At 36.9% G+C, this 26,045-nt stretch overlaps 1 protein-coding gene across 1 annotated transcript in view; it reads right to left on the bottom strand.

The window, feature by feature from the left end:
- Gmds (GDP-mannose 4,6-dehydratase) overlaps positions 1-26,045 on the bottom strand; it is a 542,397-nt gene that overhangs the window by 274,873 nt on the left and 241,479 nt on the right. Inside the window, exon 7 of the mRNA XM_041632801.1 lies at positions 6,019-6,146. Within this exon, the coding sequence (XP_041488735.1) occupies positions 6,019-6,146 (128 nt within the window). The remainder of the gene's footprint in view (positions 1-6,018; positions 6,147-26,045) is intronic.

Genomic DNA, 26,045 nt, shown 5'->3' with positions numbered 1-26,045 from the left:
ATAAGAACTATAAATGCCATTTACAGTTTCCTAACCCCTATCCATAGGCTCTATGACTACAAGAATCTGCATGTGCTTTTCTATGTCCTTACACTCACATGAGTATACATATACACCTAGACATATACTTCAAGAACTTCTCTTTAAAGATTTTAATGCATCTGTATTTGTATATGGTAAGTGTGTATGTATGTTCAAATGTATTTCTATATCTGTGCAGATGTGCTGTGTGATAATACTTTTATACCCTGTAAAGATTTGTCACTTGTAAAATGTTGACTTGCTAGTAGCTAGGCAGGAAATATAGGCAGTGCGACCAGACTAGGAGAATTCTGGGAAGATGAAAGCCTAAGTCTGCAGTCACCAGCAAGATGCAGAGAAAGCAAGATGAGAAGACCTCACTGAGTAAGGTACTAAGGCACATGGCTAAACATAGATAAGAATAATGGTTTACACTTTAGAGTATATACCCAAAGAATGCTCAATCGTACCACAAGGATATGTGCTCAACTATGTTCACAGCAGCATTGTTTGTCATAGTCAGAACCTGGAAACAAACTAAATGTCCCTCAACTAAAGAATGGATAAGGAAGATGTGGTACATTTACACAATGGAGTACTACACAACAGAAAAAAGTAACAACATCTTAAATTTTGCAGGCAAATGGATGGATCCAAAAAACATCATATTGAGTAGGGTAACCCAGACCCAGAAAGACAAATATCATATATATTCACTAATAAGTGTTTTTTAGACATAAAGCAAAGGAAACCAGCCTACAAATCACAATCACAGAGAAACTAGACAACAATGAAGACCCTAAGAGAGACATACATGGATCTAATCTACTTGGGAAGTAGAAAAAGACAAGATCTCCTGAGTAAACTGGGAGCATGGGGATCATGGGAGAAGATTGAAAAGGAGGAGGGAGGAAGGGAGGGGAGCAGAGAAAAATGTATAGCTCAATAAGATCAATAAAAAGAATAATGGTTTAATTTAATTGTAAGAGCTAATTAGTAATAAGTCTGAGCTAACAGACCAAACAGTTTAAAATTAATATGAGCCTCTGTGTGTTTCTTTGGAACTGTATGGCTGTGGGACCAGGCAGGACAGAAATTTCTGTTTACACAGATGCATGGTGGCCAGATGTTGACATAAGGTATTAACTCAATAGCTGGAATTATAGGCAGGTGCCAATCCTGCCTGGCTTTTATGTGGATACTAGGGTTCTGAATTCTGGTTCTCATGCCTGCATAGCAGCATATTATCAGTTGAGACTTATTCTGAGTCCTGGTTTTTAAATGTATTGTCATGTATTTAATTTTATATGTTTAATATCAGACTAAAAATGCATTCACCCTCATAGTCACATGGTGAGTAATCCACATGAGAAATAGAGAAGAACAAGTGTCTTTTATCAAGATTACAACTAGGTGGGGCTATGTTTTCGATTTGGGATCAGAGCCATTATTTCCAACCTATCAAAATCTGACCATATGAAACAAAGAATTATGACTTTGTATATTTTTCTTAGCTTGATAAACATAATATATTGAAATTTTTAATTTTTTCCCACAGGCTAGGATGTAGCTCAGTTATAGAACACTATCCCATCAAGTAAAAAGTTCCACCCTTAGCAACATATACAGATATACAAACACACTACACAATATATGTATGCACACAATACTCTTTATGTACACACACTACATATATATATATATATAATATACACCATACTTTACATGCACACACTCATACACACACACACAAACTTGCACACACTATACACACCATGCTCTAAATATACATACATACACAACTACCATATATATACACACACATATACCATACTCTGTATACCCACATACACACATACCCTTCCTTGGAAAATGAAACCTAACTGTACAGGGAGCTATTAAATGAAGACTTTGAAAAGTACCCCAAGAGCACATCTTCATTTAGAAGAATCACAAAGTTTCTATGTTTTTCTAACAAACTCAACATTTCTAGAAAGACAGCCTGAAAATGTCTTTTGTTAGGTCCCAGATAGGTGTTGCCACTCAAGGGAAAGGAGCCCTCTTGTGCTAAGAGTGTACTTTTATAGCTCCTGCCAATGAACTTATCCAGTATTTTCTGGCTAGAATCATGTTCCAGAAAATTTGATAAACATAAACCACTGTCAGAGCTTATTAATCAAAAACTGTTATCAAAATCTTTATGTAAGCACCTGGCACCCACTTTGTAGAGTATTAGTAGGTATCTATAGTTGTCTTTGTTGTTGTTGTAGTTATTATTTTGTTTTGTTTTGTTTAAAGGGTACCTAGGTCAAGAAAGTTTGGGTCCCTACCTCAATCTAAGCAGGGCATACAACACAGTCAGATGTCATGTATTTGAGGTAGCCATCCTAATATAAAAAAAAATGCTTAACTTTGTATAATAGAGCTTTTTCCTCAGTCTTATGTGACTTTAAATAAAGCATAGAAAATTGTAATTAGCTGCAATTAGAATTGTGATCATGGCATTTCTCAACTGAGTCTATGCTGAAGCCTCCTTCTTTGACTATATTTCACCATCTTTCCTACAGCACAGACAATGGGAGTGGGCTTGAACAGAGTGTCCATGATCAGTACACTGCACACTCACTAAGAGTTTTTTTCACTATTCATGAAGGAAAGAAACATGAAAATATCCAACGGGCCCAGTTTGTGGAACAGATGAAGTCCCAAATAAATATAAGCACTGCCAAGTTAAGGACCCCAGTGCTTCAAACATATGGGACTGGCCATACCTTCCCCAGTCTATGGAGATGGTGACAGTATGTGCGGAATATGTTAACTGGGAAATTGCAAACTGCTATTTCCCCCAACTTCTTCTTTCTAGATATTTACAGCCTGGTTTATTCCCCTATAGAGAACCCCCGGCACAGAGATTAGCTAAACCTACCTCCTCATTCAGCTGTATTAATAACCTGCATCCTTATTAATGCCATAAACCTGCCTTTTCAATTTAGTTAGATGTATAAAACAAACTTGCTGAATTTCCGAACCATTGGTGTGTTTCCATCAGAGGACACAGCCCATCCAATCCCGGATTTTCTATACACGTGTCTGTCCTTTCTTCATGACTCACAAGCCAGTCAGGTCAATCCCTAAACTGCGCAGGTCACATCAGACCAGTGAAATAGTAAAGAAAATAAAAACGTGGAAAGTTTCAGGGATCTAGCTATGTTTTATTAGATATATGAAATCTTGATGTCTTATCTTTGCATAAATTAAGATTCAAAACTGAAGGCCATTAGCACTACAGCAATTAGTAAATAGTACTTTTTAAAATGTTGTATTATTTGATGTTAATTATGGTATAAGGGAGGTCAGCATTTTGAACACTTCAAAATGTTTATAAAAAGAAACTGGAAAAGTTGTAACGACTTATTCATTTGGAATGGATTATAATTTAATGCAGTTTTAACATTTGTTCTTCAAATTAAAAGGTATTTTGTCCACTTAAATTATTCTTAGAGCATTTTAGCCTAGGGAACAGGACTGTAAGGAGATGTTAATGAGTCAGAATCAGCAACAAGAAATGACTGCATAAATTAATATAAAAATGTTTATGAAACAAGGAGAGTATGTATAATATCCCCAAATTTGTAGCTAACATTTTTTAGAGCATCCTTTTCACAGATGAATAAATTGAGGTATAACTGGTGTGAGCAGAGCAGAAATTCATCTTATTGGGATCTACCATGTTGAATCAAGAAAAGCAATTGTTCTCCACACCTATATGAAAAACTTCTAGATTTACCAATAGTTTTATGTTTAAATGAGAGGCACCGTGTTCAATTAATATGTGTAAATGAGATATTAGTATGACTTGTTTGTTCTACACCTGCCAATAGGCTGGCTATCTGTCAGGAAACACATGTTTCTTAAACAAGTCATGCTCCTCTGTTCTTTAATGACTGTTGCCTTTATTTCTGGTAAAAAAAAATGCAATTGCAAGTCTCTAAAATAATCTCATTTTAATAAGCTTAGAACCAAAAGAAATGACACTACTTCTTTAAATAAAATGCAGTGAACTACAAAATTTTAAATAATACCATTTCTTTTTTCAGGAACCAAGTAATTTAGACTTATTTGAGAACATATAAATGCGAACTATAAAACAGCTTCTTACATTAACAACATATGTTACTGCTGGAAACCCAGAATCCTCCATACACAAAACCATTTTTCTAGAAGAACAAAAAGCCTGAGCTGTCGCAGGGCCTTACTGTGTGAGAGGGACTGGGTTGTGCGTCATGTGACACTTTCCCATTTTTTATTAAAATACCTAATCACCGTAATCACAGGTGGATCTTTTCATATTTTGACTTTGGGGCATATATACTATACCGACTTGTCACTTACAACTGTGACTTCATTTGAGACAAACTTTGAAATGTATTTAAGCTAAAATGTTTATGAGCTTTTAATTTTTACATGAATACAAACAGGCCTTTGTGTGAAGATCTGGCTGTACCTCCTAGAAAAGGTACTTGACCCTTTCAAGTGTGAGAAGGACACAGGGCCACTGGTTCTAACAAGCTTCTCTCATCATTTATGTGCATATTACCACTCACATTGCTTTATATTGAATTTTTTGTCTAATTAAAAATGTCATTTCTCTGCCAGGAGGTGGTGGCACACACCTTTAATCCCAGCACTTGGGAGGCAGCAGCAGGTAGATCTAAGCGGGTTCAAGGAACTCACTCTACCATGGGAATTCCAAGACATAAGGACAGTTACACAGAGAAACTCTGCCTCAACAAACAAAACAAAACAAATGAACAAACAAACAAAAACAAAATGTCATTTTTTTCACTCCTACCATAAAGGTTTATATATATTCATCTCAAAGACATGGTGATAAAGAATGAAAAGAAAGTGCAACCTGGACAAGGCGCTTTTAAAACATGGTGGGGCATCTACGTGACTATCAAAATTTAATGAATTTCTGAGTTCTGGATATAGCCAGTCAGCCTCCTTCTCTCTCTCTCTCTCTCTCTCTCTCTCTCTCTCTCGCTCAAAATAAAAAATAAAAAAATTGAATGTAACTGAGTATATTTGGTCCCTGAGGCAGGTACATTTAGAGATAGTGTTCTCAGCATTTCTAAGTATATGTAGGTGAGTAACAGAATGCTAGACACCATGAATATTATTAAGAAAATAACATGCTCATTGTTACAAAACTTGCCTTCATTTAAGGTTTCAACTACTCCAGCAATGGATGTTTAAAAGCATGTTAATCAGAGCAAAGCAATTTTGTTTAAAAGAACTAAAAAAGAAAACTGTGCTATCTGCATGTAACTGAGTGAACAAAAACTGTCTTAACTTGATAGGAATTCCAGGAGTGGAAACCTTTAACTTTACCATAGTCAACTTTCTAACTATACCATGTTATTTTGTAACAGAACCACGATGGGTAAATTCAGTGATATGCAATGGCAGGAAGTATGTGGGCTTATGGCCAACCATTTAGCACAGAACCTAGAGCTCCATAACAGCAGTATTCTGAGAGGAACTTGAGAGACTGCATGCTAAAGGTCTTAGTTTAAGTAATCCAAGATTGGATATGATTTGTTGAAGATATGAGAACTGTTGGTATTGTGAATGTTGGGGTGGAAAAGGAGGGAAATATGAAACAAGTCAGGTTGATAAAAACTTTAGAGAGCAAATAATAACCTTCCAACACTATAAACACCAATTTACACATCCATCAAAGTACTGGCCAGCACTTTTGTTTCAATCAAATTAAAAGAAAATTTGGGAAGGATTTCTTTGTTAAGTAGAATCAGCATGCCCAATCTATGCTTCTGAGCCATGCATCCTTAAACAGAGTTTAACATGTTTAACCATATTTGTGTCAGCAAAAGCTTATGTCTGACCACTTCTAGGTCAACCTTCTCACTGCAGGCCTGGCATTAAAAGTATCAACTGATGCAGGCAGTTTTAATGTAATGAGTCAGGTCTTACCTCTACATAGTCCTTGGCATGGCCCCAGTCTCGTTTGGCATCCAGATTTCCCAAACTGAAACATTCCAGTTGTCCAAGGTGAATCTTAGCTACTGACCGGCTAATTTTTCGAGTAACAAAATTTGCTCCTAAAAAGAAACAAAAGATGTATTATCAGTAGAGTACATTTGACATTTAACAGTTTGGTGCACCGAACACAGTATCAGCCTCTGGGCATTTCTTTCATCCTATCTCCCCCCTAAAAACAATAACATAAAAAGGAGAACGATCATTAGCTGTCAGTTAGACAAGCTAAGAAGCTCTAACTCTAAGTGTCATATCAGCTCTACTTTCATAACAAACCTTTCTTCTTTGGAGGATGTCTTAACATTCCTAATTTGCTGTTCCAATGTGTAACCCAGGCTTTAGGCCAAAGAAAAGCTATTGGAATGCCAGCTGTTAAACAGAAAATTCTAAAGGATTGTATAAAGGGAAATGCCAGAATGGAAGACAGACATCTAAGACCACCCTGCTTTTTTTTTTAAAAAACACAAACATCATATATTTCTATTAATAAAGCTATGCTAGGACCCATGGGAAGAGGAAGGGAAGGAACCATTTACAGGGCGAAACTAGTTACAGGAAACCCAACAGGAATTTCCTTGGACTGCCTTTCTCTTAACAAAATAAGTGGCGCTCACGCTCATCCAAAAACCTGCATATCCAACAAAATATAAAGTATGATACAGTTCCAAGTCAAGAGTTTCTCTGTACCAAACTTAGTACAAGGTCATTTTCCAATTTCATGTAAATGTCATCTACAATAATGGACTTCTGTACAAATTGTACAAATATTTTGAAATGTTTGGATAAAATGTACCATAAATTGGCAAAAGTATTGAAATTGTTTTAATTTTCAGTTTCTTAATGATAACTTCCATACACCTTTACTTTATTATTTCTTCATTATGGAAATGGAGTCTCAAATTAGATATGGTGGTACAGACCTGCAATATCAGGCTACCTTGGGCTATAAAATAAGATCCTTTCTCAACATACACACACACAAAATTTAATACATATATTGAAGATGAAAATTACATCTATCCATAATTAAGTTTGTATGGGGAGAAGGTAATAATAGGGAAGGGAGAGGGGAGGGAGAGAGAGCGGTATTGCGAGAGACTAAGAGAGACTGAGGGAGATTGAGAGAGTGGGGAAACTTTTTGTTGACCAGGCTCCTTCTATGCTATGGGCTCAAGAGATCCTCCTGTGTCCTTGAATAATTAGGATGTGTGTGCCAGGTTTCTCCCTAACATAAAGAAAGTACTTCTGGGATGAGTTTATTTAAGTCTCTGTATCTAGGTAAGGTTATGAGAAAGGCCTGCTAATGACTTTTTACAGTTTAGATACGTGGATAGTAACAACATATGTCAGGAGCTTTGCTTCTGTTCGTTTGTGCAGACAGAAAATGAAGGTAAATATGACAAAAAATTTGGGCTTCTGAAAAAACTGGCATAGGAACAAGGGGAATATTTCTAAATATATTTTCTAAACTTTGGCAAGGACATAGACTACAAGTTTAAACACAAACTCTAAACATTCACAGTGATCTTGTATCCTTAAAAGCATGATGAGAATGCCACGGAAAACCAAATGTTTAAACACTCCTAGCTCCTCATGAGGGCATTAAGAAACGGAAGTTCGGGGAAGTGATGCAGAACATACATCCTAGCCCTCAAGAGGTAGAGGCAAGTTAGGCAGTGGTGGCACAAGCCTTTAATCCCAGCACTCAGGAGACAGAGACAGGCATATCTCTGTGAGTTCAAGACCTGCCTGTTCTACAAGAGCTAGTTCCAGGACAGGTTCCAGAGCTACAGAGAAATCCTGTCTTAACAAGAAAAAAGAGGCAGATATAAGATTAAAATTTCATGCCAGCATGAACAGCTTCAACACAAGAGAACTGTCTCAAAACAACCTGACAACAACAAAAGAAATCATTTTCATCTTTCCATGGATATTGACAAAACACAAAGGACCATCAAGAAAGAGCCTTTTCAAATAAAATATTTAGTAAAATTTTTTGTTTTGAAAAATTTTAATATTCTATGGGCCTGTATAAACTTAAGTTTATGAGTAAATACAGGTTTATGTCACTGTCAGGACTAAGTTGTTATCTCCAAACACATTAATATAAAAAGTGATATCAAACAATTAAACACCCAATAAGAATTAGTGAGAATTTTTTCTATTATCATTAAACTAATGTTTTGTGGGGTCCAAAGAAATATCTGACTTCATTTGACTTACCTTCCATCTAGGATAACCTGAGCAATCACTTGGCAACAGGAAATAAATAGGCATGGCCTACTGACAGACAGTGCAAAGGGAAGTGGGCAAGTGTAACCATGCTGAAGCACAATGGGTGCCATTTTGCAGACAGAAACTGCACATACTTTTTCCAGTCACCCAAACCCAAATAATCACACAAAAACTGTATTAATTGGAACACTGGCTTATTAGCTCAGGCTTCTTATTAACTAACTTTTACATCTTAAATTAAATCATTTCAATTAAATTTATATATTGCCACAAGGCTGTGGCTTATTGGAAAGGCTCCAGAATCTGTCTCCATCTGCAGCTACATGATGTCTCTGATCCGGCTTTCTTCCTACCAGCATTCAGTTTAGTTTTCTCACCTGGATATATTCTGCCCTGCCATAGGCCAAAACAACTTCTTTATTAACCAATGATAATAAAACATATGCACAGCATACAGAGGAGAATTCCACATCATTTGCTTATTCTAGATATTTTATATAGCTCTTTTGTGATCATTTCTTTTATTTAGAATAACAAAGTAAGGTTGATACATGTTGTACCTTGATTCAGAACATCATTACAATTTTATGGTTAATGTTCTTCTGTAGGAAAACAATAAATTTTATTTGCATAGCCATTAGCAGATGGACATAGAGTTTCCATAGTTTAGGTATTGTGATTAAAGCTGAAATGGACATTTATGTATAAGTTTTTGTGTAGTGGACATATATTTAATTTCTATTGTGACTATACATAGGGGTTGAACTGGTAGATCACACAGTTGATTTATGTTATAGCCTATAAGGAACTGTGAATTGTTTTTCAAAGGGGCTAAACAATTTTACATTTCCACAGCAATGACTCTGACTCCTTGGCATTCTCCCAAACACATACTGGTTATGGTATGTGTTCTTTGCTACAGTCATCTCAGTAGGTACTGATTTGGCTTTGACTTGTCTTTTTCTAAAAACTAAACAATTGTTGTTAAAACAACAATCTTTGTTTTTATTTGATTATTGGACAGCCATATGTCTTCTCTAGAGAAGGTTTTAACTGGATTTCTAATCTTTTAATTATAGAACAGAAAGGTTTTTTTATACAATCTGGATCCTAGTCTCTCTATGAAAATATTTTCTCACTGTGCATACTATTGTCACTCTTCCAGTGGTGCTCAGTAAAGTATATATTTTGTACGGGTTGGATTTTGCTTGTTCCTTTTTTTTCTCTCTTTTTTGATGAATTTCATTTGCATATTTTACCTTGGTTAAATGCAACACTGTGATTCTACTCAAGGTTTTGTCTAATCTAATATAGTGTAGACAATTATCTTTTTCTTTTATTCATTTGGTCTGTTTGTCCTTATGTTTAGATTTGATTGATAACTAATTTAGTATATGGTATAATTAAAAGTCCCAGGTTTCATCATTTGCATATAGATAACCAACTGTCCCACTGCCTACTGGAAAATAATTCTTCCCCCACTAAACTTGCATCTTTCTGAAACCCAAGCACACAAGAGAGTTTATTTCTGACTTCAACACCACTCCTATGACAAATGTCTATTAATACATTAGTAACAACACCTTTCTGACTGCATGTTCTTGGTAAGTTTTAAAACTAGGAAGTATAACTTGGTTCTCTTAAGGACTGCCTTAGCTATTTTGTTCTCTTGTATTTTCACATGAATTTTAGAATCAACTTTTGAAGGCCCACAAAAATAAAAATTGTGGCTTTGATGGATTGTATTTAAATCTATAACTCAATATAGAAAATACTTCCACTGTAACAACTGTATGCTTTCCAGTCAGTAAGTACAGGAGATACTTTTCTATTTATTTGAGTCATTAAATTTCACAAGTAATTAGTAGTTTCCAAAGAAGGAAAAAGTGTTATTTCCTTTTAAAATGTTTCTAAGTACTCTTATCCACCTGGATGTAACTGTCAATGGGTTTTTTTAATTTAATGTTTAAGTTCTAAAATTACTTTTGTAATAATATGCTCCACTAGTTAAACCTTAGGAAAAGCTTAAAATGATTTTATTCATTTATTTATTTGCTGCTTTTTACTTCATTTTTAAAAAAAATACTTTGAATAAACCTTTAAAGTTAATGGAGTAACTTTTCCAAATTACCATTGCGGAAACGGGGAGGAGGCGGAAATGTTTTTCAACAACTAAAAAAAAAAATAAACAAAAAATAAAAATAAAAACAAAACAAAAAAAAAAAAGAAAAAGAAAAAAGAAAGAGCCGGAACCTTACCAGTAGGCCACATCCTTGTGGTGATAACACATATTAATAGAAATGGGTTAATTTAAGATATAAGAGCTTGCTAGGAATACACCTAAGCTATTGGCCAAAGTGTTGCAATTAATATAGTTTCCGTGTAATCATTCAGATCTGGGTGACCAAGAAACAAAAAAAGCAGTCTCTATTTACACACAATGTGATACAAGACACTCTATGTTGACTCCCTAAACATAGTGGAGAAATTGTGATAATTCTTATGCTAATCAAAATGACTAGATTTCAAAGGTCTGTTTTTCACAGTTCTAAAATTGGCCAATTTATTCCCTAAGAAAAATCACAATTATGAGTATGCTATAATATTAGCTATGCAAATGTGAATATATAGACAAGATTGCATGTACACATGGGTACATACATGTTTTTGTAAAATTTTATCTGTCAGCACACAAATCTTATTTGAAGAAACAGTAGTTTCTCTTATAAAAATTCTATTCCATTGCCCATTTAAAAGTTTTCTGAAGCTACATAAAGTACAAAGTTTGCAAACAAGAAGTCATTCCAATTCATCCTGAACCCCATGTGAACCTCTGGTTGGGGCCTGTGTTTCCTTTGTGGCAATCTCTAGCCACCCCACTGAGAACAGCCTGGGCTGTGGCTTGGTGTAGACAGGGTGTAGAAAGAAGAGGCACTGAGAAGGTCATGGCTGACTGAGTACACTACTGAGATCAGAGAGACCATACCTCATTTTGCTCACCAAGCCTTGCCAAGAGCAACACAATTTAACTGCAGGTACTCACAATCCAGCAGACATGTTTAAAAGAATCTCAGGCTTGAAAGAGGACAATTCTCAATGTGCATTTTTTAGGAGGGTACTATCTTTTGATAAGTATTTATAAGTATGTGCTTAAAGTACTGTTCAAAGAATTTTCTTATTTTCACGACATTTCAACAGAAAGATAACTTAAATTCATAAACCCTTGTTTAAGAGTTTCTTAACTTTTGTATTGTTGACCTTGGGAACAGATAACTCCTTTTGGAAGACTATCCTTTATATCCCCAAGGAGACAAAACTACCACCTTAGTCAAACAAAGATCCCTGCTCAATAAATCCCAAGCAATCAAAACAAATTTACATATAAAAGCTACCTCACTGCTGTTTTATGTCATTCCATTCATTTTATGAACTAATCAATCTCTTGGAGAGCTGATGAACATGAAATCTTTAAATTATGACCTATACAAGGGTAAATTTTCATCTCTAAATTAGTGTGACTCAGTCTGACCCGGGGAGGAGGGTGGCAGCTGAGAGTACACATTTGGGAACCATCCATTTCAAGTCTGGAGACTGGCTGAGACCACCAAGAGGGAAGTGAACAATAAAACAAATGATCCACAAACCAAGTTCATTGACACTGGCCCATTTAGGGTCAGACAGACAGGAGAAAGGTCTACAAAGCCTGTGTCTAGGGAGTGCCCCAAACACTTCTATGTAATGGAAAAAATAATAATAATAAAAAAAAAAACAGATGGTGAAGTGACCACAGGTACAGCAGCCTAAAGGTGACTCAGGCCTGAATCAGACAGCTTCTGAGGAGTTTGGAAAAACTCCTAGAGAGGACAGGGCTAAAGACAGGATGAAACCAGAAAAGCCTTTTAAGTATCTTCAAGGTCCTGGACTCTATGCTTATTATCATTGTGTGTGGATAGGGAAAGACTAACAGTCTAGAATAGAAATATCTCGAGACAATATGCATAGATACTTTTCTGAAAGCTTTTTCTACAAGGTACTTAAGTGGGTGATTGTGGTGACATTTTGTCTGTACTGTAACAAATAAAGCTTGCCTGAAGATCAGAGAAGCAGAGCAGCCACCCACTAGCTCTTACCTCTGCTGAATTCTCAGAACAAAGGGGTGATCCTTTGACTAGATGTCTTCTCCAGCCGTATACCCTCCCTCTGCCCAGCCATATCCCTTTCTGTCTCCATTTTCCTAATGTTGGGAATAAAGGTGTAAGCCACTACTGCTTGGCCTTGCTTCTCTATTAGACTAGATCTATCTTTTGTAGCCCAGGGTGGCCTTGAATTCACACAAATCCACCTGCCTCTGCTTCTTGAGTGCTGGATTATAGGTATGTGCCACCACTGCCTGGCCTCTATGGTTAACTAGTGGCTAGCTCTGCACTCTGATCTTCAGGCAAGCTTTATTTGTTACAGCACAGGTGATGGTTTCCATAATGAAGAGAAAGTAACAAATTTGCATGCTGATAGGGAAGACCTAGTGAGGAGGGAGAAAATGAACTGGGAGAATTGAAAACCGTTGTCACCAGAGGGTCAAGGAGGGAGCTGGGAGAGGAAGAAGGCTCTGCAGACAGTTCATTTCTAGGCACCTGAAAAGGCAGAGAGAATACATACATGCAGGCATGCTGTACACAAAAGATGACTGAAGGCCTCTATTTGTTTTTGAAATCTAAAACACTCTCTTCCCCTAGTACATAATTTCTCTGCATTGTGAGTACTGTATTTCTCAAATACTCTTAATTAAGCAGCTCTTCTGTATACAGTTCAGTAGGCCACAGAGTAGTGAAGTCATTTACATACTGCACCACAGAACATCACTATGCTCTTTCCCTTTTTGTCTAGTACTACTGGGGTTGGCCTGACTCTACCAATCTGATTGCACCAATTTTTATTCCAGAGGGACAGCCTACTTGTGTTGGCCCAAAGAATTTTCTATCCTTTTATGTGGCTGAGAGAGCAGCTGCAGCCCAGGCAGGAACTATATGAATTTTCCTTGGGTCTTTCTCAAAGAGAATTTAAAGAGACCCATTTTCTTCTACACTGAAGAAAAAGAAGGTGTTGGTGACACTAGCTTTGGCTTCATAGAAACAGATAGCTTGGAAAAATTACTCCAAGATTAAAACTACACACACACACGCATGCACACACATGCACACACACACACACACACACACACACACACACATGCACACGTACACAAAGAGATAAAGAAAAACAAGCCAGCAGACAACACTCAAGTTTCTGGCTCTAACTAACCTTAATGCCATTGTTATACTTGAAAAATGTCCATACAAACCTGTTTGATATACTTAACTAGTTATTTTCCATAAACCGAGCATGAGTTTTTGTATTTCTAAAACCAGAGTCTTAGAAAGATCAGAAATCCAAACTTGATGAGCAATTCCATCTGGCCCATCCCTTGAGCATTTTTCCTTTGGGATTCCTGCCATTGCTATAAGGTGCCATTCTTGTCCCCACATTTCTTTCTTCCACATGTCTACTAAAAATCCATATTTTCTAAATAAAAATCCAGCTACAATACACTTTCTTGAGTGGCCAAAGAGGCAGAATAGTCCCATGTGATCTATCATGTTTCTCCTCTCCAGTGTCTCTTCCTTATTGTGTGCCTTAACAACTGGGCCAAGTGGCATAGATATGCCAGCTATGTCTTTGTTTACAGACATCTCGGCAAGAAAAAGTCTCTCTTCTAGACATGCCCTTCTACTGGCAGGAAAATTTGTGTCCATACTGTGCCTCTTACCACTGGACACTTCTGTTATCATCTCTGTGGGTATCCCAAACTCTACCACAAGGGGTAGAGTTGCTCCTACTTCGCCCTCCTCAGCCCTTGAAAAAATTATATACCATCAAGCTTTAGTTTTCTTGTCCCAACTGTAAGTTTTTAATGACAAGCATTATATTGGTCACTTAGACTGGTGTCTGGCATGGTCTGTAACACATGATAGGTTTTCAGTCCCCCTTCCCTTAGCAGGTCCATTCAGTGGTCTCTTTATAAAAACAATATACAGTTAGCCTGATTATTTCTTCTGTGACAGCTCCAAATTCTCAGGCATGCTTAAATTCTGAATGGGATACGCTTGTTTCTCAAGGCCATACTTCAAATCAATGGAGGGTCACTGAGGTCAGGTAATAACAAAGAAATTCCCTGGCTATATCAGGCAGCTTGTGTCCATATTGAATACACATAAATTTATTGTCTGCCTTCTCATGTTTTGAAATCTCTACACAGAGCCCCTTCCCCCCCCCCCAGACTGTAAGAATCTGGGGACAATCTAACACGAAGGAGTTCTTCCTCATAAGCAGATTCAGTATACCTAAGAGTTGAAAGTTCCTGGGATTAATATAGAGATAAATATCATCTTGTGGAATCAAGTCTTTTTTTTTTCAGGAATGACATTAGCATTAAACAAATGACTTACCACATATCATTTTACATTTTTGGCTTATATTAGAATTCATATGGCTATTTCAAATAATGACAGTGTTTATATAATTAGTTGACAGTGTTAAAACTTAAAGTTCTTTGACTAAAATTTTATTTTATTTTTTATCAGCTTCCATCTCATTTCGGAAGTGTAGTGACATTTAAGAAACAAAGCAGGGCCACTTTATGTGAATTTCATGTTTAAAGTAACTGTAAAGAAATAGCATTGGCTTACAGCCATCCCAGCATGAAGACTGCAAAGTAAGAAAATCTTCAAAAGGCCTTTGATTCAAATTCTTCATCTGATAGGAAATTAGGACAAATGTCTATAAAATGGCAACTGTGTCTCCTTCCACAATAATCTTCCTTAGCTCTTTTGATATGGTTTTATTGTTCTTTCCTGTCACAGAGAAGCAAACGCATGCAAAATCCTGATGGCAAATAAGTATAGAGGGAATTTATTCTCCCAAGGAAAATAAGCAACATTGTATCTTCTCTAGTCACTGTTGCTAGTGAGTTTACTGGGAGTTTGACTTTTTAAAGGATGGCTTGATTCTAAGAGCAAGAAACAACAGAAATAAAGGCTGACATCTAAGTATCATGTGTAGGTAGGTAAACTGATCATATGAGTGTGTGTGTGTGTGTGTGTGTGTGTGTGTGTGTGTGTGTGTGTAAATAAGCAGAGAACAAAAACACAATGAAGGTAATTTTTGACATTTCTACTTGTCACATGGTCTTTTTCTTATGAGATCATCTAGCACTTCTTGAGGTACCCAATTCTTTGGGGTTCCAATTCAAAGGCCAAAGGAGAGAGGAATGTACAGGATGGTGCATATAGGTCTGGCACAAGCAGTAACAGGAGCTGCAACAAGTGAGTAAAAAAAGAAGACTCTCTTTTAAAAAAATAATTAAGGAGCAAACAAAATATCTGTAAATGTTTTTAGGGCATGCCACCATTTTGCCATGCAATGGTTTGAATGCAAACCATCATACACTACCTCATGTGTTAAACACTTTGTTCTCAGCTGATGGCGCTATTTTTGGAGGTGGTGGGAACTTTGGGAGGTAGAAACTAGCTGGAGGAGATAGGTCACTGGAGCTGTTTCCCTAGTGGCTCTTACACTGCCCCTCTCCTATGCCTCCACTCTGCTGTCTGCCTCTGCCACCACCCACTTGTGCCTGAAGACAAGCAATCATGAAATGAACACCCGAAATCATGAACCAAAATAAATATTCCCATTTAAATTGTTGCCTCGGATATTTTAGTCACAGATATAAAAAGGCTAAGTAATACAGAACATAATATACGAGAAAACAAATCTTCTCCCTCCCTCCTTCTTACCCAGTCTATGAACCTAGGATTGAAGTTTAGAGTCTGAACACAACTCTTTCAGCTGGTAATTTATTTGCATAAAAGCAATGTCTATGATTTGGAAAACCTAAATAGCCCTGAAACAAATCTCATATGGGGGAAACGAAGTATAACAGAAGTGACAGGCCATACCTGTACTATAATTTATCCCCCTCTCAAATTCATGATCTCTTCTTTAATTATTATTGTTGCATTTATATACATACACATGTATGCATATGTATACATGTATATATATAAACTACTGAGTTCATTTAGCATGGTTCTTAAGTATAAAATATCCAAGACTGACTGCTTCGAATTGAACCACCTTCAGGGAAAGCTTGTCTCTACAGGAAACTAATACTCCCTCTCTCAGTAGCCACTGACCACTTCATCTAGGGGAGAGACCATGTGGAATCTCCCAACTATGTTGAGATCAACTGGCGTCATTATATTGGTGTTTTTTGGGCAACATTACTGTTGAGAGTTCACTACCTTGGCTCTACCCCAACAAGTTAGTAATCCGCAAGTACACTCTGCTTTAGCAATTTTCGTTCTATTTTAGCATTAAAAATTCCATCAGGTGGCAGGATGAAGACTCTAGGATAGAAAATTGTTTTATTGTCATAAAAATTAATTTACCATTAAAATAAATTCTTAAACAGCAAAAATTATCAATCATTAGAATCGACACAAATTAAGAGTATCTGCAAAACAATACTTAAAAGTTAAATATGCCTCACACACACAGCAGAAGCACAGATAGGCACAGATAGAATTTTTAGCACGATATACATACACTACTTCTAACATCGTAACTCTCTAACTACCAATAAAGAAGCTCTCAAAGCTTCATGCTTTACCCAGGCAAAACAATTAAATAAACTATTTATTCTGTTATTTATTTCCCTATTTATTATTTCTATTTATTGGTTTGTGTTTAATTTATTTTTGTGGTACTAGTAGCAGAACCCAGGGCCTTGAGTATGATAAGCAAATACTACCACGGCAATATATTCCAACCTATATCATCCTGCTTTACTATTATTGAATTTTAAGTTGTGAGGAGACACAAGTTGAATCTTTATCTCTAGGTGGGAACCTAGCAGTGGTCATGGCAGTAAGGCTAATGTCACTTACACTATTTCCTTTAATGCCCATAACAACCCTAAGTGAAGTCTATCATCATCCAATTTCACAGATGAGTAAACCATAACTCACAGAGGTTGAGAAATAAATATAAAGTCACACATTTAATAAGAAGCAGGGCCTGCCTGAAACTGCGCAAAGGACTAGGTATGTATCTCCACCTGAGGCAGCTACAGGGAAGAGGAGCTAAGGGTGTGGATCAGTGGTAGAGCAAGTGCTAGCAATATTTAAAGTCCAGGGTTCTAGTCTCAGCACACAAGAAATGGTAGATGAGGATAACGTTTCATAGCAAACACTGAAAAAGAAACCTTAGACTCTAAATTCTAAAAAGAAAGCCCAATATGCATTTTATTTCAAAAGGCAATGTCAAATAGCAGTGTACAAGTGAAGGGGAAATGGGTAAAAATAGGTGAAGAACTCTAGTTAGGGAGAGGGAAGAAGATACACACTGAAGAAGGAGGTGGGAGGGTAAAACAACAGTAAGGATTTCTGAAAAAGTCATAAGGATTCATACTATTAAACACACACACACACACACACACACAAACACACACCTATATAGTTTAAATAAAATTTTCCCATCTTGGTTGACTGATTCCCTCAAGAGCCACAGGCCATATAACAACAATAATTAAAAACAACACCAGGCAAGAGAAGCCCTCTTTTGAATTGTTGGTAATGATTGTTCAAGAAACTCCCGGCCATTTATAAGCTGCTGTTATAGCCCTTGGTTGTCCTATAGAGGTAGAAGGTAAGTTCCTATTGCTTAAGAAAGCATGACCTTCAAACACAGAACCCAGAGGTCTCTAGGCTGGAACTGACCTAAAACCCACCTCCCAGAGGACAGGCTTTCATGGTAGTAGAAGGCACCATGCTAGCTTCTAAAGGAAGGAAACAAACAGAAGCCCTACTCAGCTATGACACGCATGAACCACAGTAATGACCAGCAGGGCACAATAATCCTAAACGTAAGGTAGCAGCAAGAATACGTTGGCATTAAGTAACAGCTCTCTAATCGAACTTATAAGCCCTCAATAAGAGGGAAATCATGCCTGGTAATGGAAACCCAGGCAATTAACCAGGGCTAGTGAAGTCATAGATATTGGAGGAAAATCTGCAAGTACTACCTTTACTAATTAGAATAATACCTGACTATATTCTAAATATTTATCCTTATATCCATAAGTAAGTGTAGTTCTCACCCTTCATCAAAGAAATTTCTCTTTGTAACAGACAGTAATCATTATAAAAAACACAACATATCAAAATGCATAGTTGTAGAGCCCAATCCCAAAGCAAGCATCTACAACAGAACTCCTGCACCTAAGGCTCAGGAATTATTACAAATGAGAGGACAAAGGATTATTAGGGCAAGAGGAACTGGAAGTTTTCTGTGAGATTGTGTCTCCTAAAAATATCAAAAACTAATCCATGAAGTCTCACAAACACGGCTGTCTAAATATTACTAGAACAAAAATGGCACCAACGTACATGTTAATGTGGGAAAAGGAATGCCCATGAAGCCTCAGCCCTACACAGAGAACTACAAGCAACCAAGGAATACGGAGAGCTGGAGAAAGTCTTCCCTTGAGAAAAGCACACAACTGGTTATCCAAAACACATAGTCAATCCTAAAAATATGCTCATACAAGAAACATTACATGGAATGAGCAGGCTGTATTTATATATTTAGGAACATATACATATACAACAACAATTAAAGAAAAAAGAAGCCAAAATTTCAAAGAATAGGGGGTAGGAAGTATAAATTGATGTAATTATATTATAGTCTCAAAAACAATTTTTAAACATTATATAGCTAGTAATTTAAATCATAACCATGGGCTTGAGATATAGTTGCATGGTAGTGTTTCCATTAGCATGTGTGAGGCCCTCCATACCTAGCACTGCACAAACTAATGTACATCTATATACTTCTCAACTGTATATCTAAAAGGCAACGTGGATATTTCTTTTTGCTTCTTCATTGTGTTTTAAAAATAAAGCCTTATGTTCTGCACAAATGAATTTCACAGGACCATTAATAATAGTACATGAGTGGTTATAAACAATATTCAGAATTTCCTAAATGATCTTTCATAGATAATTTTGTTATTTGTCCATTATTCATTAATTCTGTTTTGTTTTCTACTTTCCTAGTTCAGGTAGAATTGGCTTGCTTGTCACAATCCCCTGTACAAATGGCTTTTCCTACATTGAAAGTAATTCTCCAACACCACTTCCATTTTTATCTTTTCAGAATTCATAAATGTCTCCTGACTACACTAATACAGTGAATCCTGTAGTCATGGATTTAGATGCCTTCATTCCTTACTGTCCTACTCAAGAGTAACTAGAATCCTACTACAGAGCTGAGTCCTACAGAGTTTTACCTTGAAAGTAGAGAAGAAAAGAAACTAACAGCCTTCAAAACATTGCTGAACATGGTACAAAAGGAATGAAAAGAAAAAGTAAAAAAGAAAAGAAAAAGCAAGCAAAGAATGCTCACATGTACAAGTATGTTGTTAAGATTTTTCATATATGCCCTTATTACCTGCACAAGGAACTGATAAGGCATGACCCTCATAATGTCCCTGTCAGGTATGGTCATTCTTTCCATGTGTAAATGAGGAAACTGAGGTCGGAATGAATAACTTGTCAGAGACATAGAACTTTCAAGTAGCCTCAGCAAAACTGCCTGGCCATCCTGCAGGAAGATGTGACATCAATTAGCAGTTTGCTTTCAAATAAATGTTACGTACAAATTATGAAACTTATGGAGGAAAACACCTTGGATTTAATTAGACAATTGTATAAGTATCATCTTGCTTAGTGGCAGGAAAAATTTTGTTTGATGGTAATAACCACTTGTAGTAAAACAAGGATGGCTTCAGCAGCTTTTCATGACTAAGCAATTATACTATATCTATCCACAGAGAGTAAAATGGGCCAGACAGCACTATAATCCCCAAAGGTGCAAGTCATCTGTGGACTATCACAGGCTATACATACAATGACAAATGAGATGATATCACTTTGTACTCCAACCAGAAAGGCAAGGTTAGTAGCCAACAATTAACCACTTGAGAACAGGCAAAATGGTTGTTACAATCTATTAAGGTCCCATGGAACTCCAATAGATTACTTCATCCCCAGATTTCAAAACGGGTAGCAATTGTTGTCCCCACCACCACCACCAGTGAGTTAAGGTTCTGATACTCGTCTATAAAAGAAATCACAAAGCACCTTTGATAAAAGTACAAATAAAGCAGGGCTGTGGTGGCGCATGCCTTTAATCCCAGCACTCGGGAGGCAGAGGCAGGTAGATCTCTGTGAGTTCGAGGCCAGCGTGGTCTACAAGAGCTAGTTCCAGGACAGGCTCCAAAGCTACAGAGAAACCCTGTCTTGAAAAACCAAAAAAAAAAAAAAGTACAAATAAAACATGGAGTTAGTGACACTGTTTTGCTTGTTCCTTGGTATTACAATACTAGCATGACTGTAATTTGTAAACTGGCATTCTGAGGAGGATTTTACTCCAGGGTATTACTCACATGGAAAGACAGGGTGCTTTCTAATACTATGCACTGTATCATCTCCTAAAGCACCAAATTGTCATGAATTTTAAAAATTTTTGAAGAAAAACTTTCATTTGTAGGAAACAGCTCACACTTTATTTTTAGTCACCTGTTTTAATGGTTGTTTACTAGCAAATACAGAGTTTTTTTCTTGTTGAAGGTAACAGCTAAAGACAAGGGTTTTATGAATCACCAGGTGACTAAAATGAGAGCTCCACCTTGGAAAGAGTAGGACAGTCCTGAAACTACAACTGCTGACTGCTTTCCTGAACTAGGTCAGCCATGTGTAACTCAATGAGCCATGGCCAGAACAGTCTTGTATATATCTATAGAAACAAGAGTGGTAAATACTTGCTATAGCTCCATGAAAGATTCCTACACAGTGAAAGTGTTCAAAGAAAACCAGTATCTTAATTTTGTTTGTTTATTTGCTTTTAAACGGGTCTTGTTATGTAGCTTTTGCTGCCTTGGAACTCACTTTGTAGGCCAAGCTGACCTTGAACTCACAGAGATATGCCTGCCTCTCCCTCTAGAGGGCAGGGACTAAAGGCATCCAACTCCAAATTCTACTGTTATAAATGGCATTCATATTGCTTCTCCAAGAAGATTTTTCACGTGACGCTGTAGGGCACTGGTTTCTTACGTTCAACTCATCTGCTATTTTCTTGGGCTGACTTTGCTGTGTTTTTGTTATGAGGGACTCTCATGTACTATAAGATACCCAGCAGAGCCCCAGCATCTATCTACTTAGCACATATCAGGCAGTTGTGACAGTCAGAAATGTCTTCAGACACTGGCCATGTTCCCCTGGGGAACAAAGTCATTCTCCTAACCTCTCACTCCCCTAGTGTCACCAAGAGTATGAAACTAATTTTAAAGCAAAATATCACCAGTATACTTTAGAACCAAACAATGAGGAAATTATTTTAAAATCTAACTTATGCAATTAATTTTGTACAGGAATGGCAGCTTAAAAATTCTGAAGATTGACTTATGATAATAGACATTTTACAAAAGAGACACTTGGCAACTCAACAAGTACTCAGGACTACCACTAAAAACCAAAAGTTCATGAACCTTAAAATGTCACTGAGGTGAATACTGGGTTTAGACAGATATAGATGATTTCTTATGAAGCCCATATTTAGAGGAATGTGCTATATCATCTAAAAATGGCTCAAAATCCAAACAGTGGCAGCACACCATCCATTTGTGGGTAGTCCTAAACTGCTAATTATCTTAAGTACTTTATAAACTGGGTATTGCCTCATGATTTTTAATGCATTTTATCAGTTTTATTTCTTTTATTGACAGCTTAATGATACTCTAGTCATTTGTTTCCAATCACATTTATATTTCATTAAAACAATGCTTTATGGACTAGAGAGATGGTCCAGTGGTTAATAGCAGTTGCTGCTCTTGCACAGGACCCAGGTTTCATTTCCAGAACCCACATAGTAGCTCACAAGCGTCTGTAGTTCCATTCCAGCTCCAGAGAATCTGAACTCTGAGGGCACCAGGAATGCAAAGCTGCAAGCCAATGACAGACTGCCTCAAACAAAAAGCGGAAGGTGCTTGAGAACCAACAACCACAGTTATCCTCTGACTTCCGCACATGTGCCAGGCACACATGTACCCTCTCTCACATAAATACATTTTTATGCATGCATATATACATTCATACAGATTTTTTAAACTCTTACATACAGATTCTATGTCTGAACAAGATTCATATGTCCTCCCTCTCCCAGGATCATTTTTCAGCGTGAGTTGACATTTGTTAGACTTAGGATGATGATCTGTGTAAATGTCTTTCTCTCAAAAATTCTATGAGTATTTTGGGAGAGTTGGCTATTTTCTATTTTTTTAAGAGAGTTGTTGAATAATTTTAGTTATAAAAATTAGAAAAATACAAATAAGAGAGAAACCCACTGCAAGTTTTCTAGATGTTCATTAAATGTTCCTTAAAGGCCTAGACAGTAAATATTTAGGGTTTTCAGGATACAGGGTATGAATACAGCCATAAGCAACATACAAAGTTATGAGAATGATTGTATTCCAACTAAACTTTGCTTATACGCGTGCGTGCGCGCACACACACAAGTGAAAGAACTGGATGTGGTTCATAAAGCGCAGTTTGTCAAAGTCTGGTCTTTTACATTAAAAAATAGCTCTCCCACAACTTTTTCAATCCTAAGCCACGATAAAATGTTATGGTACAGTCAAAAGAGACTGCCAGCAGTTTTCAGAAGAAGAAAAACTTATTTCTGACCAAAATACATCAGCCTGAGTTCTAGTAATTGGAGATTTGTGATTGTATCTCAGGTTAGGTTGACATTTTTCACTGCTCCATCTAGCAAAACGTGTGTTTCCTGTGTTAGTAGGGTGCAAAGCTAAAATTAAGTCACCTTCAGTGCCATCCTAAACTGTATCTGCACATATTAAGAATTTTAAAAGTACATAATGCTCTTCAAGGTACATCAGACTGAATCATTACTACAAATAGTATATGTTAGTTTTAATTATTACATGTGTGGAACCATTAAAACAACATTAATTAAAAAGTCTCCTATAAATTTTTACTGTTTTTTAATTCTGCTATCCTAATTTTAAGTCAGTAAAGTTTTATTGAAATAGGAGATGCTCATTCTTTTTAAAAAATATTTATCTAATGTCTATTAGCATGATGGTACGTCTTCAGATGGTAGAGCTGTGAAAACACAATGTAGTCCTCCTATAAGATAGTTTCAATCTGGCACAAATGACTCCTTAGAAAACCCTGAATATCTATGTCCCTAATATAAAAGCACCCACATACATAAAAGAAACATTACTAAAACTCAAGGCTGCCATCAAACCGCGCAGACTAAGAGACTTCAACACTCCTCTCTCACCAATGGACAGATCAATCAGACAGAAACCTAACAGAGAAATTAGAGAATTAATGGAGGTAATGAATCAAATGGACTTAACAGACATCTATAGAACATTCCACCCAAATAGGAAAGAATATACATTCTTCTCTGCAGCTCATGGAACCTTCTCGAAAATTGACCACATACTGGGTAACAAAGCAAACTGCCACAGTTACAAAAAAATATTCGTAACCTCCTGTGTCTTATTAGATCACCATGGATTAAAGTTAGAATTCAACTACAATGCTACCCCCAGAAAGCCTATAAACTCATGGAAACTGAACAGTCAACTACTGAACCATACCTGGACCAAGGAAGAAATAAAGAAAGAAATTAAAGTCTTCCTTGAATTCAATGAAAATAAAGAAACAACATACTCAAACTTATGGATGGGACACTATGAAAGCAGTCCTGAGAGGAAAGTTCATAGCACTAAGTGCCCTCTTAAAGAAAACAGAAAAAGCACACATTAGAGACTTAACAGACCACCTGAAAGCTCTAGAAAAAAAAGAAGCAGACTCACCTAGGAGTAGAAGACTGGAAATAATCAAACTGAGGGCTGAAATCAACAAAATAGAAACACAGAAAACAATCCAAAGAATCAACGAAACAAAAAGCGGGTTCCTGGAGAAAATCAACAAGATTGATAAACCCCTATCCAAACTAATCAAACGGCAGGCAGAGAGAGAATATGCAAATTAATAGGATCAGAAATGAAAAGGGGGACATAACCACAGACACAGAGGAAATTCAGAGAATCGTTAGCTCTTACTACAAAAGCCTGTATGCCACAAAACTGGAAAATGTAAAAGAAATGGACACTTTTTTAGATAAATACCATATACCAAAGTTAAACCAGGACCAGGTGAACGACCTAAATAGACCTGTTAGTCGCGAAGAATTAGAAGCTGTTATCATAAACCTCCCTACCAAAAAAAGCTCAGGACCAGATGGTTTCAATGCGGAATTCTACCAGAACTTCCAAGAAGACCTAATACCTATACTCCTTAAAGTATTTCACAATATAAAAACAGAAGAGTCATTGCCAAATTCCTTTTATGAAGCTACAGTCACTCTGCTACCAAAACTGCACAAAGACTCAAACAAGAGAGAAAATTACAGGCCAATCTCACTCATGAATATCGATGCAAAAATCCTCAACAAAATACTGGCAAACCGTATCCAAGAACACATTAGAAAAATTATCCATTATGATCAAGTAGGCTTCATCCCAGAGATGCAGGGCAGGTTCAACATACGAAAATCTATCAATGTAATCCATCATATAAATAAACTGAAAGAAAAAAACCATATGGTCATTTCATTAGATGCTGAAAAAGCATTTGACAAAATCCAACATCCCTTTATGATAAAAGTATTAGAGAGATTAGGGATACAAGGTCATACCTAAATATAATAAAAGCAATATACAGCAAGCCGACAGCTAACATCAAATTAAACGGAGAGAAACTCAAAGCCATCCCACTAAACTCAGGAACACGACAAGGCTGCCCACTCTCGCCATATCTCTTCAATATAGTGCTTGAAGTTCTAGCAATAGCAATATGATGGAGGAAGGTCATTGGCTAATAAAGGAACTGCCTTGGCCCATTTTATTGGTTAGAGGATAGGTGGGAGGAGTAAACAGAACAAAATGCTGGGAGGAAGAGGAAGTGAGCTCAGAGACTCCACAGCTCTCTCGGGAGCAGACGCCTCAGAGAGAGACGCCATGCCCCGCTCCCGGGATGAAGCTCCGACCCAGGATGGACTAGGCTGGAATCTCCCCGGTAAGCGCACCTTGGGGTGCTACATACAGATGATTAGAGGTGGGCTAAATTAATATGTGAGAATTAGCCTAGAAGAGAATGGGCCAAGCAGTGCTTAAAAGAATACAGTGTCTGTGTAATTATTTTGGGGCATAAGCTAGCTGAGCAGGCGGCCGGGGTGCTGGGAACGCAGCCCCGCCACCGCTCTTATTACTACAGCAATAAAACAACATAATGGGATCAAGGGGATTCGAATTGGAAAGGAAGAAGTGAAACTTTTGTTATTTGCAGATGATATGATAGTCTACATAAGCAACCCCCAAAACTCCACCAAAGAACTTTTACAGCTGATAAACAGCTTTAGTAATGTGGCAGGATACAAGATCAACTCCAAAAACTCAGTCGCCCTCTTATACACAAAGGATATGGAAGCAGAGAGGGAAATCAGAGAAGCTTGACCTTTCACAATAGCCTCAAACA

This window comes from Microtus oregoni, unplaced genomic scaffold, assembly GCF_018167655.1.
Source record: "Microtus oregoni isolate MIOR12 unplaced genomic scaffold, Mior012 000042F_ref0000377, whole genome shotgun sequence".
Taxonomy (NCBI): Eukaryota; Metazoa; Chordata; class Mammalia; order Rodentia; family Cricetidae; genus Microtus; species Microtus oregoni.
The sequence above is the reverse complement of the archived record's forward strand: the minus strand, read 5'-3'. Positions and strand labels throughout refer to the sequence as shown.